The sequence below is a fragment of the Thunnus thynnus genome, chromosome 11 (assembly GCF_963924715.1).
Source record: "Thunnus thynnus chromosome 11, fThuThy2.1, whole genome shotgun sequence".
Classification (NCBI taxonomy): Eukaryota; Metazoa; Chordata; class Actinopteri; order Scombriformes; family Scombridae; genus Thunnus; species Thunnus thynnus.
Genome location: NC_089527.1, coordinates 30,504,737 through 30,524,963, shown reverse-complemented (window position 1 = coordinate 30,524,963; position 20,227 = coordinate 30,504,737). Strand labels below are relative to the sequence as shown.

General features: G+C 39.3%; 1 protein-coding gene across 2 annotated transcripts in view; it reads right to left on the bottom strand.

Moving 5' to 3' along the window:
• The window catches only part of adcy5 (adenylate cyclase 5), a 94,523-nt gene that overhangs the window by 25,041 nt on the left and 49,255 nt on the right, over nt 1-20,227 (bottom strand). For both annotated transcript variants that reach the window (XR_010930690.1, XM_067604426.1), the window contains exons 4-7: nt 8,393-8,504; nt 5,349-5,476; nt 3,954-4,112; nt 3,709-3,850 (exon numbers count right to left, since the gene is read on the bottom strand). Coding sequence is in view for 1 of the 2 variants with exons in the window: in XM_067604426.1 (XP_067460527.1) it covers nt 3,709-3,850; nt 3,954-4,112; nt 5,349-5,476; nt 8,393-8,504 (541 nt within the window). In the remaining variant the exon portion in view is untranslated. The remainder of the gene's footprint in view (nt 1-3,708; nt 3,851-3,953; nt 4,113-5,348; nt 5,477-8,392; nt 8,505-20,227) is intronic.

The following is a 20,227-nucleotide window of genomic DNA, read 5'->3' as shown; positions in this document are numbered from 1 at the left end:
TTGCTGGTTCAGTGCCTTTTGAAAACAGTTTTCTTTTATTTAAGTTTCAGTTTTGTATGTTTTAATGTTTGTTTTGATGCTTGTTTGGTTTTTTTTTGTACTTAAACCTGCCATACGGAACTTTTGTCTCCCCCTTCTGGCAGTGAGAGTAATTACACAATTGCTGTCAACGTCATCACTGCAGACACCTGATGCTTTTTACGTGAGCCAGTCCCCGCCCTGGCGACACAACTTGGTTGGGGTGCACTGAGGACAGTCCGTCCCAGTCGATAGTCACAAACCAATCATTGCTGGTTGACGTGAAACGCATCACTATCGGTGCGCCAGTTTGGGAAAGTCACCACAGACACCAGATTTAAAAACTGTGGTATACTGCAAAATACAGAGAGATTTATCTGGCGGTGACAGGCTTAATCAGCATTGTGTGAACTCGTTTGGCAAGGGCTTGAATGTAATGGATGTTCATTTATATGTAAAAGTCCTGCACTCCAGCTTTAAAATTGTTAATGTAACAATTCTGCCTTTATAGTCCTGTGCACAAAGGGAGCCCATGCAAAAGAAATAACCTCAATATATTGGTGGTGAAAGGCATTCTGTTTGTATTCATGAAAGCATGAGAAATTTACATTTGAAAAAAACTCAACAACAAGGTGTATTTGTAGAAACAACACCTCTGTACAATCCACAGACATCACTGTGAATAATTTTCATTGGGACTATTTCTTCAGTAGGAAGTAGTTCCAATGAAAAGTGTTCACAACAGGATCGCTGGATAAACCAGAACATTATTTTTAGAGAGAAACAATGGACATTTGAGCAACACCAAATTTTAATATCTTAAAATCTGGGCAAGTAAAACCAGAAATATCACATCACTATAGGTAAGAAGGAAAGGTAAGACAGTTTTTTTAGTAATATGGGTGAACTGACCCTTTAATATGACAGAAACAAATGACAAACTAAGATACTGTGCAGTATATGGAAAATGGGTGAGTTATGCCACCCCTCTTCTCTGTTATTTATGTAATGTTCTTGTGTTTATGACAACAGCTGATGTACAGTTTTCATCCCAATCTCAAATTTTCCAAAGGCAGGTGGTTGTGTCGTATCATGCGCAAATTTGAATGCAAAAGTGCAAATGGCTTGCAAATGGATTTCCCACAGCAGAGTCGCAGCGGCTTCACATTATAACTCCACACAAAAATGTGTATTTCTTATTACTTCAGTTGGATGTTTAAGCTTCACTGTGCAGAATGATATATTTGCAGAGTTTGACACTAGACGGCTGTTTTCACATTCATCTGCTCTAAGTGGAAAGTTTCTATGAGAGCACTTTAAATCTAAGTTTAAGACGTGTATCTATGAGCCTGATTTGTGACATCACAGGTAATTTGGAGCCAATCGTGGTCTAGTATGCAACTTACAAACCCCCAATGCACATACACGGACTTTTCAGTGAAGTAAGAAACATCTTGCGTTCAGCAGTTAAATTTTTTAAATGAACAATATCTGTATATTCATAGATATGTATCATTTTCATTGAAGGAGAAGGAGTAATTTTAAATTTGAAGAATTTCTAACTTGGTAATGAAACTTTTTTTGTGGAAAACCCATGTCAGGGACATATTGTTCAAAGAGGAGTATTTTTTATGTTTTAAAACATGTCTGGATCTTTAAGAAGCGTTCCTGAAGATCTTAATGATTTTACTTTGTTGTTCACACTTGACATCTAACTAGCCTGTTCCTGAGGTTTTGCCTCAACAATTAGCTTTATTCCCTGGCAACACAACATGATAAAACAGAAACGGCCAAAACCCACACAGAAGCAGAAAAACATGGAATACCCAGCAGCTGCAACTGTGTTGCTTTCAAAGATGGTTTCCAGTGATAGTATCTTGAACTGTTTTATTTCTTGCAGATCTGAGATTAGAACGGCATACTTGCTCTAGGATGTATTCTTTAAAAATAAAAATTTGGAAGCTAACTAAAATAATTGGACCGTACAATCTTTCCTCTGTCTCACAGCATGAGCAGCAAAATGAGAGGAGGATACCACTTCACATGACATGCTATCTATAGTCACAGCTTGTGATACTGCTGGAGGACAGAGACAGCTGATAAAAGCAGTCCAGTCATAAACACACTGGGGCTCATGCAGTGAAGCGGAGACAAACTCATTCCTCTCTGAAACACAGTTCACATGGGACAGAATACCCGTTTATAAGCAATCATATGTGCAATATGTACTGGCCGTGTGTATCTTAAAATATAGCTCTATCAGTAACAGCACTATAGCTTTGGTTATAATGATGCATCAAAAATGTCAAGTTCTTAGATTCAGAATAATTCAACATCCACACAAAGAAGGTCTCAGTATATTTTTGGAAAGTTACATTGTGCTGTTTCAAGCCTTAATAGACACGTACCGTCAGCTCTTGGCTTCAAAATAATAATATTCATTACATTAGAAGTACTGTCAACTAGCTATTGCAGCTCCACATGTACTGTATGTAAAATAGTTAACGCTCAGTGTTTTCAGTTTAATGATTCGTTACCAAAAATACAAACATCTTGTAGCAGTGGTTCAATGTTTCCCAGATTTTATGTTACCAATCATTAAAGTTGTCATATTCCCTGCTGCCAGTGGATGCTTTTCAGCACATTTTTGACTACTTTTACACTGGGCCCTATGGGAATGAGGACAGCTCCAAAAATGCTTTCACTAACAAAAATTGAAGGGAAAAAAAGGAGGGAAAAATGCAAAAGTTGCTGTTTAAGCTGCAGATGAATCCCTAAAATGAATCCCCAAATAATTAAGAAACAATAAGTGATGAAACTACAGACAAAAGCCCCTTTCATACATGCACTGCAACCCTGAAGTTATCCAGATATCACCCAGAGGAGCTGTATGTGAGAAGGCAAATGTCCGAATCAGTTGGACCAGACATTAAATGGACTTTACCCTGCCAGCTCCCTTGTACAAAGTCCATATAATGTCCGATTTGTTCCCATATGTGAATAGAGCAGTGAATTTTCTGGAGAATTCACAGCATGTGAGTGGGCGTGTTGATGATATTTCTATCATGCGACTGGCACAAAACCGAAAGAAAACAAATATCTGAGGGTGAAGAGGAAGGGTCATTTACATGAAGACACCAACAAAAATGTCTAACAAGATTCAGGAACTTCTGTCAGTAAGGGCCGACACCGAAATCATCAGACAAATTCAAGGAACGGCAAGAGACTTGGTTGTTTATGACCAAATTATGAACTGCAGTGTACTTTTTACATCATGTCCGGCCTCCTGAACGCTCTACCCAGGCACCCCCCCTCGCCTAAACTAAACAGAGTATTCCAGTAGGTGAAAACGCGTCTGACACAGACAATCTCCTGTTGTGTGCTACATGTGTGAAAGAGCAACTCCAGACATTGTACAGAATTCATATGAGAAAACAGCATCAAGGTTTGCATTGCTGGATGTGTAAATAACCATTACTTGCTAACATATTAGCCTGCACAACTTTAAAAGGCAAATATGTTGACTGCGTCTTTCTGTCAGCTTATTTTGTAATTATTCTGCCCCCTAGTGGCCAAAAGTTGATTAATGCAACTTTAAACAAAAACCTAAATATGGTTTATCTGTTTATGAGCACACTATAGATAGAAAAGTGACTCTGCATTGTGGACAATAGTGAGGACTACCCGTACCCGTTTCTGACTGCATCCCACAATGAGGTAGGTTTCTATGTTGTTCTTCTTTAGGTAGGGATTTCTTTCTCCCCCTGCTCCCGGCTCCACATCATAGTCACCATTCAGATAATTCAGAGTGGCCTTGGTGATATGGATACGTCTGCAATGAGAACACAAAAACACAACCATAAAAATGTCTATAACATACTAGGCAGCTCATCCAGTTTTAGCAAAATGTTGAAGTTTATTAGAACTGAACATACCCAGCTTTGCCCCCGGCCTCCATCTGATTGGCTAGTGTGACGTCATTGGACCAGACGTCAAACTGCCACTTCCTGAGTCCCAGAACCCCACAGTGCACCCTGCCGCTGTGGATGCCCACTCTCATGTTCACGTTCACTCCCATCACCTCACGCACCAGCCTGCAAGAAACATCACAACAGTCTGTCAAATCATCTTTAAAGGGGTAATCTGCTAAATTACTGTCTTCTATTTTTGCATTTTAACATCTCTGCTGATTCACGCTGACTGCTGAGGTGTTTCTGCACTGCACTTCCCAGAGATAATTGGTCATCAACTTTATTTAGCACTGTGATGTCTTAATCAGTGTTCTTTATTTTTTGTTTGTTATTGATGAAGTTTCTTTAGGCTATGTTTTTTCTCTTTGACACTGCAACTGGACTAGTCTCTTCACTATGACCTATAGTGTGACTGAAGACTACCTCTGAGTTCATCTCTGCTTTGGGAGACAACTTCAGGGTGCTGGTAAACCATCATATTCTCACCAGTTGAGTATTTGCAGTGGTTTTGCAATGCTTGCCATGCTGCATTAACAGCATTAAAAAGGAAATATCTAAATCCAGAAGTGTAAATAAAATGAAATCCTGATATGCAGAAGCAACATTAGCCCTGTGACAAACTGGTGACCTGAGGGTGGACCATGCCTCTTGTCCTCTGGGCTGCAACAAATTATTATATTCATTAACAATTAATTTTGAATAACTTGATTAGTTGTTTTTATCAAAACTGATGTTTTTAATTTGCTTAATTGCTTGTTATGTCCATCTTACAGTCCGAAACCCGAATATATTAAATGTATAATGATATAAAACAGAGAAAATCCTTAAATCCTCGCATTTAACAAGCTGCAACCTCAGAACATTTGACATTTTTGCTTGATAAATGACTTAAACAATTACTCATTTTATCAATTATCCCAATGCATGCTGGGATAGGCTCCCATACAGTTCAGACCCCTGCAACTTTGTACAGGATAAGCAAGTACAGAAAATGGACAGATGGGTGGATAGATGCAAAGAGAGGATCATGCTAACAGAGCAATGTGGAGCAGATGAACTGATATGGTTTAGAAACCTGCGGTTGGAAAAGTCTAAAGGCATTGAGGAGCATGTGGGCCCTTCAGGAAATGAGTAACAGACAACTAGCGATCAATGTGTCACCCTCAAGCCATGAACTGTAACCTCAACCCTCCCGAGCAGAGTAATGATGAGATGCTGGATGTCAGTATTAATCTCTGATCATTCACAGGAGCAAACCAAGATATGAAAAAGAACACAAGCAGCCACTAGTTCTTGCATTTTACAAATTGCAGTCACACGTTAACCAGTGATGACTTCTTAACCCTGGGGGCAACTTACGAGATAGCCTCTATCATGTCCAACCCCATCTCCACACAGCAGTGGGCGTGATCTGCTCTTGCCTCTGGCAGCCCAGACACGCAGTAGTAGCAGTCTCCCAAGATCTTGATCCGCAGACAGTGGTTCTCCTGTCAGAGAAGAACAACTTACTGGAAATGCACACACACTCATAATGTTACATAAGGGAATGAGCGTTTACTGTGGTGGGTTTCATAATGGCTTCGCTTTTATATTTCTTCGCCTGGATAAAGTACAGATTGTTCTACTCATAAGTCATAAGTTTATTCATCCTTTAATATCATTGGCTGTTGTGGGTAGTGAGTTATATCAAATGCAACATAGAGGTTGCCAATCACAAGTATGGAATTTAAATAATATAAGAAGTAAGCAGGCATTTACAACACCCTTGTTTCTGAGGCTCTCAGTAACAAGAAATTAAAGCAGCTCTAATTGAAGTTGTAAATGAAAGGTTTGACACTATTTTGAGTGCAAATTCAGGAAGCTCATCTCTGCCCAGTTATCACAGTTACAGTCAAAGTGCTCCTACAGAGCAGCAGCCCCACACTGAACTGATATAGCAGCTTCTGACTGCTGAGAAGAGAAGACGCTGTATCTGCAGATATGAATTGTTGCATAGAAAAGGAAAGCAAGATTTCTACAAGAGCTGTGTCTCACTATAGACCTCTTAGCAGTGTGTGGGACGGTCATAATACGGTTTGTGTGTGTGTCTGTGTGTGTGTGTGTGTGTGTGTGTGTGTGTGTGTGTGTGTGTGTGTGTGCTCGTGGATCCGGAGGGCTCGGGAGAGCACGGTGTCTCATGATAGCCACCTGAGTATCTCTCTAGCACATGGCTCTGGGAAAATACAAAGACACCCACTGTGTAAAGAGCACAGACAGAAAAGGCGTGTGTGTGTGTGTGTTTCTGTAGTGTGTGCATGCATGTGTATACACAGATACAAGGTACATCTGGCATGGACATAAAAGTGTCAGTAGCAACGTTTCTGGTTTATAATGCCATTGTGCCTGTTTCACTCATAAATATTGATTAGTGCCTCATTTCACCTTTCATAAACAAATGACATACATCGAGTGTAACCTGAACAAACATTGAAGTGTATTGGATAAGAAAAAGAAAATATCAATATTCATGAATGTGCCATTTATGAAGCTGCGGCTCAGAGATTTATAAACAAGTGTCAGTTTGGAGAATATGACAGATGTGGAGTAGATATTCTAGAGCTTTAAACATGAACTCAGTGCATACATCCTTGTGTGTGTTAGGATTGGTTGATATGAATTTCATACCTGTCTTTTAGTCTTTTAGCTGACTTTAAGGGCCCTGAAATGCCATGCATCATTTGGAAAATAACATTTTAGCAGTTTTCAGTTCTAAAACATGAAATCTAGGTGTGTTGCTATCCGAGTGATTCCACAAGTTCTATCTGTATCAATGAAACAAGGTCCAAATAAAGTTAAGGACTCTGGTTAAGACTTTGGTCACACACTTCTCTCTATTTAATCTTCTGTCCATCATCGTTTTTCTAAAACCATCTCCAGAGCAGATAAACCTGGAAACGCTGCTCACTCCTTTTAGTGTGGACTGAGCTTTTGGAAAATGATAATGTTAACCTGCTGAGACATGCAAACTCAGTTGGGGGATGTAGCCAGTTTTAATGTGGACACAGTCCAAGTGAGAGACAACCATGGGTCATGCATATACCTGATATAAACCATGTCATTGCTCACCAAATATTCCACAGCTTTGGAGCTTGGTTGGGTTTGAACAAACTGATAAAAGGCGAGAGAAGCTCTGTTGTAAACCTGCCACAGGTCAGCTGCAGTGTCGTATCAGTATTCAAATCTGTTACACCTTGTTCACACTGGCTGCATCAGTCTGTTTATTTGCTCTTCAAGTCCCATTCTTAATGCAGCACTGTTCCCCTCCTGTGGTGACAGCTAAATTGAATTTCATGTCCTCTATATTTGTCTTATATTTGTCTGATGTCCATCTCAGCACCTCCTCTGTCTATTTATCTAACATATCATGTTGATTATACCCCTGAAGAACAAAAAATATGTTGTGAATTATCAGCACTGTGTTACCAGTGTTTCAATAATACATTAAATATTCTTGCAATTGAGATGGTATAAATACCACAAACGCCTCAAAGCCTTATTTTCCATGCAGCTTCAAAAGAGCTTTTCCTCCTCGAGCCCTCCTCATGCACAGGAGGTCCAAAACAGCATGTCCTCCTTCATGCCTCCTCATGTACAGGAACATGAAAAGAGCCTTTCCTCCTCTAGTCTTCCTTGTGAATAGGAGCTTCGACCTCCGTATAGTCCTCCTGCTGTACAGAGGTTCATAGAGCATGTTCTCCTCTACTGCTCCTTAAGCTTTATAGAACCTGTACTCCTCTAATCCTTCTCATATACAAGACTTTTGGACCTTCAGCTGTGGACTGTGAGGAAAAGTACCTGTTGCATTGGTGACAGCTAATGATGATCCAAATAAATTAACAAATAAACAGATCTGAGCTTCAAACTCAGTAACACCAGAGGTAAGCTTTCAGCTGAATAGCTCAGTAACACTCAATAACTGCACTACTCATCTCAGTCACAGTCACCAGCAAGAAGAATGATCTCAGGAACCCTAGAGATGTAATCAGGCTTGTCTGACCTCTAACTAATGTCACACATAAGTAGAGCTGTGGCTGTTTTTATAAGAAACATCCTGTATAACACAGGATTCTGCCTGAACAAGCCGTGTTTCATTATTGTTATCTTTTGAAATGGAATCACATCTTTTCTGTATCTGTGGCGTAAACTAGTGAATTTGTTGTGTGTACTGTTATATTTGCTGCCTATTGACATCGATAACAAATTTTTTAGTTTCCTTAACATCTACATGTGAAGGAATATGATCTTTCTCAAAACAAAAAAACAAAAGATAAAAAGGTTAAACATATTTAAATAAAATTTCACAACCTAAAATGTAAGCACTGTTTGTGAGTGTTACACATACATGTGTGTGATTGTGTCCTTACCGCTGCCAGCTTGTCAAAGCGAGCGAAGAGTTCATTGAGAGTCATCACCAACTCCTGTGCTGTGCACTGGGACGCCAGACTGGTGAAACCCTCGATGTCTGCAAATAAGATGCTGCAGAAACACACAGACAAGAGGGACACAATTCAACATTCTTTATTTGGAACATTTTCCTTTGTGTTATCCCAGTTTGGAATTCCCAATTCCCTGTGCACGGCAGTCCTCGTCTCTGCTCACTGTACTGTTTGCATACAGAGACTGTAGACAGACATGTACTACCTATGAGAGCACATGCTGTCACCAGTCACTGTTTTGAATCCGCCAGTGTTAAGCTTCAACAGGAATATGTAACCCATAGGAGCTTTCACTTATTCCACCCGTTACCAGACTCTCAACCAACCAGTAGGAGTTGTTGTTGAGCAGCATGGTCCCTCACCATCTTCCCACTGGTGAACACAATGAGTTGTGTTTGTTGGAACACATGGCCAGAGGGACCACTACTGGGAATCAGTCCCCTGCATCACCTCTAGCCATGTAAGCCTTCTTTAAAGGGAACACTAGCAATATTTTAACTTTTTAAAATTATCACCAATTCCTCTGAAGAGACCAAAATCAGAACTTATAATTCCACTGTCATAGCAATCCACCTAAAAAAAAAAACCCTCCGACCTCCTCTGACTGCTGGGCGACTAACATCACAAACAGCACTGCCAGGAGTGAGGAGGACCAGAGAAGCTACCGTTGTATGTCACAGGTTGTTCTACCTCTCTCTCTATCTCTCTGCCTCAACTGCCTAATTTTCACTAGTTTCTGATTCCTCTTGATGTGGTTATTTCATGAAAAATTGTAATCACGCTGCCAGTGCACCAATGCAAATGCAAATGCATGATGTAAGGAACATGAACTCACCCGGCTGATTCCAGTGCAAAGAAGGTTGCTGTGGCAATTGGGCACTATTGCACTAGATCAATCGGAATATGGGAGACACAGCGACCAAATGAAGTAAATCAGACAGGATTTTATATGTTGGATGTTTAGTAATTTCTTGGTGGGGCTACTGCACCCTAGTGATGCCTAAATACGCCTAATAAAGTTTTGAGTTCGGACATGCTGGGGCCTCTTTATGGGGACTTTGCATAGCCGCCCCATGCCTGAGTGGGTTTCCTCCAGGTTCTCAGTTATCCACCCACAGTCCAAACACTGGTTAGGTTAACTGACAACTCCTAGGTGTGAAACGGAGTGTGAATGGTGATTCGTCTCTATGTGTCAGACGGGCAACCTGTTCAGGGTGTAACCAGCCTCTTGCCCAATGTCAGCTGGGATGAGCTTCAGCCTCCCTACATTTGGATGGAAAGCTGTTTCACGTCAGGCAGATGTCATTGAGCATGCTTAGGGACAAGTGTCCCTGTGAAACTGTTTTACTAATTTGATGAGTAATAAACTCAGCCATGTTTATCAGAGTGAAAGAACATGTTACCCTGTGCAACAGCAAGGCTCTTTTATGTGTTTAATAGTTTGTAGACAACAACAAAGTTCTACAATGCATAAGGTACTGTGTATCAAGCTGTTGTTACACAGACAATACTTGCCAGAAGGATAAATTTGTCAGTTTTAGTCTCTCCATGACATAATTCCATAATATTAAAATGAAATAACACCAATGTTACTTTCAGAGCTATAATCTATAGATTTCTATTTAATTTAGAATTAGTCCTGAGGCTGTCATGCAACATTTTAAGCATTCCTGCTTTGCTTTATCTTGTAAAAGACTTGATTCATTCATTCATTACAAAGAAACCATGCTTATTGTTCAGTATAATGCACCCGCAAAGAGATTAGGTACATGAAATTGTTAGGTGGTAATTCAGAGAGGTAAAATGAAACTGGTCATTGTACCACTGAAGCCATTGATGGAAGTGAAAGGTGTGAGATTACGACTGAGACGACTTTGTATAGGCATGTCTAAATGTATCACAATGCCTGTAATCTAGTGTTGAAAAGTACTTTATATAGCATTTGTGCTAATGAGGTCTTGCCTTGGCAAAGTAGCAGGGAGTGAGTTCAAGTGTGTTTGTGTGTGTGTGTGTATGAGAGAGACCTGTGAGCAACTTTGCACATATAAAAAGTTTGCGTCCCTTCCCTGAGAACAAGGTAAACTGATACAGCAAAGGTCTTTTTATGATAGGAGAGTAATAAAAATGCCCCAAACACTGGCACAGCAGCAGGGCAGATGATCTCACCAGGCTGAATCATTTCTCTCAGGTAGAGACTATAATAGGCTCAGCATTAGCTCTGGGTGACAGTCAGGTTGGCCTCACGTACACTCACATATACGACCCACGAGCTTGTCCTCAATGGCTCAAGTTGTTCTATAAACATCATAACCCTCTACCACACAAAGTCACATCTCATGCTCACTCACAGATACAACCCTACAACCCTCTCTTTCTTCAATAAGCATATTTATTTTCTGGTCACTGATTTCATCCTGGGGTGAAACATGTGATGGACCTCATAAGTCAAACTCAGAAGGCAAGATCATGCCTTGTCTTTTGCTACTTAATGCTGCTTTCGTACTGCCTCCCCCTACAGTTAATAATGATCCTATAAGGAGCTTGACTCAGCTATTTATATGATCCCCAATGATCAAATCAAAATAACATTTTAAGCCAAATCTAAACCTTTCTCCCACCTTCATCTTATTTACATCACTGGTTTCTAATTAATGTCCTAGATTTCTTTATGATGAAAGTGTGGACAAAAATGTAAATTCCTTTTGCAATCTAACTGATCTGCAACAGTAAAGGAGGGTGCAAAATTGACATAAAGAGCATGTAACAACTGATGACAGTACTGTTTCTCATGGTTTGGGCTGGGCCCCATATTAATGCTAAAGAATACAGTGATATCTTACACAATAGCATGCTTCCACCTTTGTGGCAACAATTTGGGTAAGGTCTTTTCCTGTTTCAACATGAAAATGCCCCTATGTACAAAGCCAGGTCCATAAAGGCATGGTTTTCCCAGTTTGGTGTGGAAGAACCTAACTAGCCTGACCACCAAAATCTAGTGTTGGACCTCTCTCATGCTCTTGAGGCTGTATGGGAGCAGATCCCTGCAGCCAGGTTCCAACATCTGGTGGGAAGCCTGAAACCAGAGTGGAGGCTGTCATAGCATTAGATTAATACCCATGGTTTTGGAATGACATATGGGTGTCACCATACATGACTTTAGGTTAGACTGGATTTTCATGGCAAATGATAGTGGATAGGCAGGTTAAATGACAAAAGTAATGCACAACTCTTAAAGTCCAACTGAAATCACATGTGATCACTCCTTTGTGTCAAGTGTACTGTAAATAGTTTTTATTATTAAAAAATGATGGAAAAAAGTCTTTTCACCTCAGCCAACTAGATGGGTGTGTCTGTGTTTAATTACAACAGCTGACAGGTTGAGCTCCAGTGGCACCAGCAGGGCATCACAAGACAAAGTAAACAAATTTATGCTGTAGCTAATAAGTCACGTGCAATCAGTGTGTTTTTAGCAGTAGTATTGAGGAGTAAGGAACAAACCAACATCAGGGTCAAAGAGACATTTTCAGGTATGCTTACATGCTGTTTAATGTGCTGCAGCTGAGCAGCTAATTGACTATCTAGTTTACTTTTCCTCGGTTTGGTGGCCTGTTCAACAAGCTAAGCTGCAGGACAAGACGTGTGTTCATGTTTGTAAGTTAGATAAGGAGGAGACTTTAGCAGGAAAGCTAATGTGGGTTGTTGTTCAGAGTCTATGGCTCTTGTATTGTGTAGCAGGATGCAATCAGGCTCAGTGTGACCGTCTACTCTGCCAATGATAGAATGTCACGTTACTGCTTTATGCAAGATTTGATTAGCTGTATGGAAACAAGGTCTCCATCTATGTAGACAGATAACAGACAAAAAAATGCTGTTTAATTTCAGCTGGACTTTAACAGCAAAGCTAACATTACTATTCCCTGATAGTATTATTACCTTTATTGGCACAGTTCCGTGTACAATATGATATGAACAAAAATACTTCATTCAAATAAATGACACACAAAAATAACTGCATCAGTGAAGACTGATGAATTAACACAGTTTCCATGGCAACAATGTTCAGAGACCAGCTATTTTCTTCAAATACAGAAATTGTTATTTAATAGATATAATATTATATCAGAGTTATGTTTTCTAAAAGGTATTTGTAGTGTTTGTGGGCCAATTGGCTATGGAAGTAGCTCATATTGTTGAATAAGGCGCTGTGCTACGTCAGGCAGAACTGACCATCAGCTGATCTGTGTTCTGCTGATTCTTTCAGTCACAGTCAAATAAGTTAGCAGTCATCATAATCTGACACTATGCTCTCACTCTGCTTATTATTCATGTCGCTGCTGCTCTTTCATATGTTGCTTAGTCCTGCCAGCTCATCTATAGTAAGTTTATTCATCATACTCGTAGATGTTGTCAATTAAGTTATAGATGAGAGCTACTTTTCTTGCCAGTCATACATCCAGTGACAAAATACAATACCACATGATTAAAGACACATAAGTTATGCACTGTAATGCATCCCTACTGACAAAGTGCCACACAAAACATGAAACAGATATTATCCAAATTAAAAGACTGAATGAAAGTGCAAAATTCATTGATTTTAGAAACAAGTTGCTTTTAGCCAAATTTTTAATTGGCTTTAAAATTCCTGACTCAGCTATAACTCTTAAAGTCATCTGGCAGAGAGTTTAACAGAAAAAAGCAATTGCTTAAATGCAATATGATGAAAGGATACAGTACAATCTTTTGTGGAAGATATGCTAAAACATTTTATGGTGTTCTCACAACAACGTCATATAATAAAGGCTGGGTCAGGTCATCAAATAGGGATCTCTATCAATTTTACACACTAAAGTCTGTTTACAGGTGTTGGGGAGTACTGCTGCATACAGTTTGTGATAAAATGTGTATAAAGCCTTTTGTGGCTACAGATGATCTGATAAATTGGTCATTGGTTGGGGCTGAAGACAACAAGTCTGAAAATAAAAAAAAACAATGAAAATCTGGGGATGGGAGACCAGACCCAAAAAAGATGATATATCTGGTTTTGCTACATTGATTTTGATCCTTTTTTTTCAACGTGTCCACCGTGAGTCCAACAATGTTACAGGAGTGTCACGCTAAATTGCAGAAGTACTCTGGGTTTTTTTAATGTGGGTCACAGGACCCATCTTACCTGTTGTAAGACTGTAAATAAGTGAAAGGTGTTGTATGTTTTGTAGATTGTATTTAATTGCCTTTGTCACTTTTTGTGTTTCTGAAAATTAAGGTCTGAGATTAAAATAACACCAAGATATTTATATTCAATAATTATATTGCATTATCATTTCCCCTTGATAAACATGTCCACATTAGGTGGATGCAGATGGGTTTAAAAACATACCCAAACCAATTTGTGATCATTTCAATATCAGTTATAACCAGTAGAGCAGCTTTTATGCATACTCTGTTATTATACTTCTTTATTATACTGCTTTATATTGTATTTTTACCCATGAATGTCTCATGGTCCTGCAACAGCCCAGTTTACTTGCAGTTATTGATAAAGTAACTTAATCTGTCCATGGTATATGTTGCATATGGTTGACACATGACGTGAACACATTCACAGCTGGATTAGAAAATCCCAGGTTAACGCAACCTGTTGGTATCCAGCTACATAATAACACTTGTCCAAACAGCATTGTCATTGTTTGATTTTGTGAAGCCAGATATTGCAACAGTACTCTGACTATTTAGAAGCCGCTTTGTGAGTCAGATCCCCAGGAAGGAGAAGAGAGAGCTATAAATAAACAAAGGTTTCAGACCAAACAAACTCACATGAATCTCACATGAATCTCACAGGGTAGGTGCCTGCTACACAGCCAAGAGAACATAGTGTGTTTGTGTGTGTGGGCAGGGTGTGCAGGCATTTATGTTCAAATATGCATGTAAAAAAAAAAGTAAGTTTATATTCTGGGTATGTGACATTCATTTAATCTGAGTGTGATGGCAAGTTTTTTCTGGGTTCACAGACTTTGCCCAGAGCACTCAGATGCTCTAATGAACCTACGTTTCAAGATGCCTAAATTTACTCAATTTGAGTCTCGGGCTGAAAAGGATTAAGAGTCCCCACTCTAGGGAACACATTTCAGAGAATAATTGATTGCTTTCTGTGAACTGTTGCATGGGAGGTTGAGTGAAACCAGACACTTGAGCGACCTGTCTGAGCTCAGACACAGGTCTGTCTCTCTGGGTAGAAGCAGTGGTGATGGAGGAAAACGAGAGAGGGAGGGAGTGATGGCATACTCTGGAAGGATTAGAGGTGAGTATGGATATAAAGATGATTGACCAAGACACTTAATGCATATTTGTACCAAACCTCTTTGTATCAGAATTAAAAGTGAGACAAACTGTAGTGCACCTTCAGCAACCACATTAGTAGTGTCACATTTAACACACACAATTGAATCAGACATGTATCTAAGCACACAGTAGTGCTTAGTAATTTTCCTATATTTCCCAAGATTCGTTCGAGGCAGTCACGCTCATGGCATCATCATTAGTAGTAATTGCAGATCACATGATCACATTTTTCTCATATGCAATCAATACAAAAGATGTCTGAAAAAAAAATTCAGTTTTGAAGAGCTTTATGGGCCCAAAAATCTGGAAGCCTGAAGAGCTTATTCAGCATGTGTCCAGTGAACAACTTCCATTGGAATGAACGGAGCACCAGCTTGGAACAACACAAACAACAAGACAAACAAGACCATATATGTATTAATTATCAAGCCCCCAGGAACAACACTGGTGCATAATGCACAGATGTCCTGATGAACACTTCCTACTGGCACACTGAAGCAGAGAGCAAGCCCACGGCCTGATGTAACATCAGATGCAACAGTGGGGGTAAGCTACAAAAGCAGTAGAGTGAGACAGGCAGCGCCAGGACATCATGCTTTGTGAGGCAAAAATTCAGTGGTTGAACATATAGGTGATGTAGGAATATAACATTTAATGTTTCAAGAGTACACTGCTATCACTACATGAACTTGTAGACATGCCTCACCACATGGTTACAGATGAGTTCTCCTTTGATTAAAAATAAATTCATTCAATTTATTTCACCTTCAGAAATAAGCTGCTCAGCTGAGATAAACCTGCGATGATGAGCGTGAGTGAAAGAGAGAGAGAGAGAGAGAGAGACGGGTGATGAAGCTATAACTGCCTCTTAGCCAACTAATCAATAAAAAGAGAAAAAAATCTCACCACTTACTGAGAAATTTGGGCCTGTTTTCTTTGGCCAACACTGCACAGTTCAGTACTACACTGCAGCCCAGTCGCTAAGAATCACAGATCTAATCTGACCAAATCCACACTTAATAATTACACATAGGCACACAAAACAAAACAATATGAAAGCAGCACACAGCCTTAATACATAAAAAAACATCCTGCCACATGTCTGGATAAATGATATGCCTCACTGACAGAAGATAAAGTCAGCTGTCCTGCACACACAGTTCAACATACTGAGCTGACAGCCATTGGATTTTTATTTAGTTATTCCTTATGGGCTATCATTTACTGCACACCGTACACATCAGCTTTAACACTGCACTGTGATAGAACTGACATCCAAATCTCTTCTCCATCAGTGTTGACTCACTGTTGAGTCAGGCTACATATGTTATAACAGATTAAAACAAAGTTGTATAAAGTCACAAATGGAAGAGAAATATATAATGGTAGAAAAAATGTAAAATACAAAGAAGTTGGCTCACTGTAAAGTTACTAAACTCTACCAGATTTGTCTGAAGAGGAATATATTAGACAGGTATTGAAGTGAAACAGTAATTGAGCTATAGTGCTCTGGATTTTTTATTTTATTTCATCATATTAAATTTAGATTTGTCATTATTATTATAATGAATGAGGAGCCCTAATTGTTGGGTCAGTTTCCTAGGCTCCTTGTGTTCATTTTCACGCAGTCATTGAACAATATGACGCATCTCTTTGCGATTTCATGACACAGAATAGAGGCTGTACTCTATAACTAGAGGCTTCTGTTTTTTCACTCTTGCCTACTTGTGCTCACAAGCAGGAATGAAAGACAGCCTTCATATGATAACTATTACATATAAATAATCAGCAAGCCAAGTAATTTACAAAAAGCTTCAGCTTTCATGACCATTTCAGTCTGTTTGCAGTTCCTGGGGAGTGCTATATATGGAGAGATGAGAACTCCAGCAACACTTGTAGTATGAAGAACAAATTTATTAGTTGACCGATGCGTTTCCTAGTAGTACTATATATGGGAAAAAAAGTTGTAGAAAGCCTTTTGTGGCTGGGCAAAGTCTGATACATTACCTCAAGTAATGTCACTAAAGTCAACATCAGTTGGAGCTGAAAACTCCAATGACAATGTTATAGCAGTGCAATGCTGAATTGGTGAAGTAAACATTTAATAGCAGATGTACCCTCTGAGAGAGGGACCTGTGGTCTTGAAGTCACATTTCATCGTTACCTTCGTGATAACTCACCAGTAGGTATGAATCCTGGAGATTTTTGCCTTTCTCAGTGAGTGCAGCAGAGATCCTGAACTGAACGGGTGAGCTTGTTTCAAAGTTATTTAATCCCGTGAATTTCACCAAAAGTGGTAACATGATGATTAACAATGATAACCACACAGTAAGTTCTGAGAAAAAAAGCTGAATGCCTTGCAGATAAATCTGTGACTCTCTGTTTGGTTTCAGATCAGTTTATAATTTGCAAATGAATTCAGAATATCCTAAATCCTGTGACTGTTAAATGTTAAAAAGTAGCTGCACTGCTCACTTATTAACGTCATCCCACAAGATTAGAGAAAAAGGCTGTGCAGGCTTCACACAGAAGGTTTGAGGTCTGTCAATACAAAGCCTTAAGTCATCAGTGTACTCTGTATGCTCAGATGGTGTGGTTCTCTTTAACCTCATGTAGGCTGAGGCACATGCTGCTATTTATAAAGCCATTGTTGGGATACGACCACAATATTTATGTCATACATTTAACATGTGTGAATGGTTCTGTCCTTTGAAGCCAGGGCAGACATTAAGTCCTCGCTACACAGTATACTGTATATATCTCAGCCCACTCTATGTAAGAATGATGAGCTGGTCATCTTGTTGTGTGAAGGTTTAATACTGCTTTTAGGTTGTTTTATGGTGTGATTCTAATAATGATATAAAATCTCATTTTTTTATTCTCTGATGTTCATCTTTTGGTCTTATGATGTATATTTTGTGATGCTGGTCTCTATACCAGTCTCACTGCAGCCTCTTGGCCGGTACACTCATGAAAAGAGAGATTTAGATTTTCTCTTATAATACATCCATAGTATGGATATGTCATGTCGCACATTTCTCCAAGTTGTTTAAATTAGTTATAAAGTTATGAAAAAGGTTTGCATCTTTATCCTCCACAAGCTACAAGATAACAATGATATGATAAGTTTTCCTCCCTTCTGTAACAAGCAGCCAATGAGGTGCATTCAATGTTGGCCAAGTTAATCTGAGTTTCTAGCATCATTAACTATAGTTAGCAGTGATGTTATTGTGTTTGTGTTATTAATGTCAGACATTAAAGTAATGCCTAATGTACAATTACTATAGTAAAATTTCCTTTCTTTGTATTTTATATGTTATGTTTGCTCAACTGGTGTATAGTGAGGGAGGGAAGAATGTTAACTGTTGAAATTTTTTATAAACCAGTGTCTATTACACCTTATTTAAAGCTTACATGTTGCTTTTTAGAATTGTGGCTTAAATGATGACGTCTTCTGAGCCTCAGTATTATGATATGTGAATTATATTAAACTAATATGTTGGCACATAGTAACAGTATCTCAGCTGTACAATATCAGCATCTTCTTATTGGCTGTTATTACTGAAGCAATTATCTCTTTTATGGAGAGGTGGTAAGAGATGAATATGGAGGTGAGAGAGGCAGCCATGCAGCCAGAGGAAATGCATCTTTGTCAGCAGTATTAAGCTGAGTTTCTGCAAGTGAGGATGTCAGTCAGAGGGCTACAGTAGGTAAGAGTTGAGCTGGTTAACATGTGAGGAGAATTTATTAAAATACACTTCATTTCTTTGCATGTATCATTAATTAACTGTCATGTAGCTGTGTTTGAACCAACGTCAGTCATGGGTTTGTTTTAAATAGCCTACATACATTTTAATAACCCTTTAACAGCGTCACAAAAGTAGTCATCCTATTTATTTAATTATTCTATGAATTTGAGCCTCTGCACCTCTAACATCTGCTCATCCATGTTTCAACATAAAGCAAGTCTTCATCAGAGGCAGCAACGGCGTAGATGTTTAAATCGCCTGTGTCCAGCTAATACAACAGTTACGCTTCTTAGCAAGAGGAAACATGGAAAAATGGAAGACATATAGAGAAAAAAAACAGTATATAGGCAGTCCTTTTTCCTGTTTTAAGAGCCACTGCTGCAAAATCTGTTCTGGGCCAAATCTCAGCTGAACCAGCTACTGCGCTTGCGCTGCCTGACCCTGTGATCCCCTCGCGTCTGCCACTAGCACTGCCGCCAGCCAGCTGCTGGTGGCTCACTAACCTCAGCCAGGAAATAAACTCCCACAAACCCTTCAATCCTTTTTCATCGTTGTCTGGCTCAGACTTTCCTGCTTCTCTTTCTCTGTCGCTCCCTTCATCATTACATTCACATATATCTATTACCCATTCCATCCATTACTGTTTTCATTTCCTGTTCCTTTCTTTCTGGGTAACCCCTCAGTCTGTGTTTCCTATCTTTTTTAGATTCTTGGCCGACCTTGTTTCACTCCCTAAATGAACTCATTCTTTGCTTGTTTGCAAACAGTGTGTGTTTATGTTGCCCTCCTTCTCATCCCTCTTAAAGTAAATGTATCAGCATCTGGACACCTACTTAGAGTGGATGATGCGTTTTTGTCACCCCGGTTAGATGACAGATCTCAGCTTAAAGTATAAAGTATGTTTAAAGGCAATGAACATCATGATTTAAACACTTTGTGTGCTGCATGCATGTGTATTGCTGCCTGTTCACCAAGAACAGATTCTCAGGTCAGGCCTCGCTCCAACACCAGCAACAGAACGGCATTATGTAACAGACACGTGCATAATTAACTGCATCACACAAACTAAAACCATGCGTTTTTTTCTATCGATTCTTGTCCTCACTTCAATTAGTAAGTACATGGAGAACAAAGGTAAGGTCAGTTCCTCTAATTTATGCAATGTTCTTTCCATGTCTCTCTCTTCAGGGTGCTGCTGGCCTACATAAAAACAACAGCAGTTACATCCACAGTGTTCTGTTTGAGAATATTTCCCGAATGCTCACAGGGCAACCCAACAGCATCAAAACATCCGCCCCAAAGCCCTCTTGCATAATACTTTTGTCAGCACACATTGCATGGCCTCATTGCTGAAGCCACAGGACATCATTTTACTCCAGAGGACAAACACATGTAGGGTGCCTCAGTCACAGGAAAAGGTAGAGCACAACTGCACCTTTGGGGTACAAAAGCTTGTTGCGTGGCCACAACTCTGAACAAGTACAATAACATTAAGGTACCATTTGTTCAACAGCTCCAAATCAGTATAGTATAATTGTATCTTAAATGGTACCCACTTATCTTCAAATTTACACATTTATATAAGAGTTACCTTTAAAAGAAAAAAGATACATAAAAGATATAGTCATTCAGACATATTCATTTTTTCTATATTTCTCCATTTTTCTCAAGA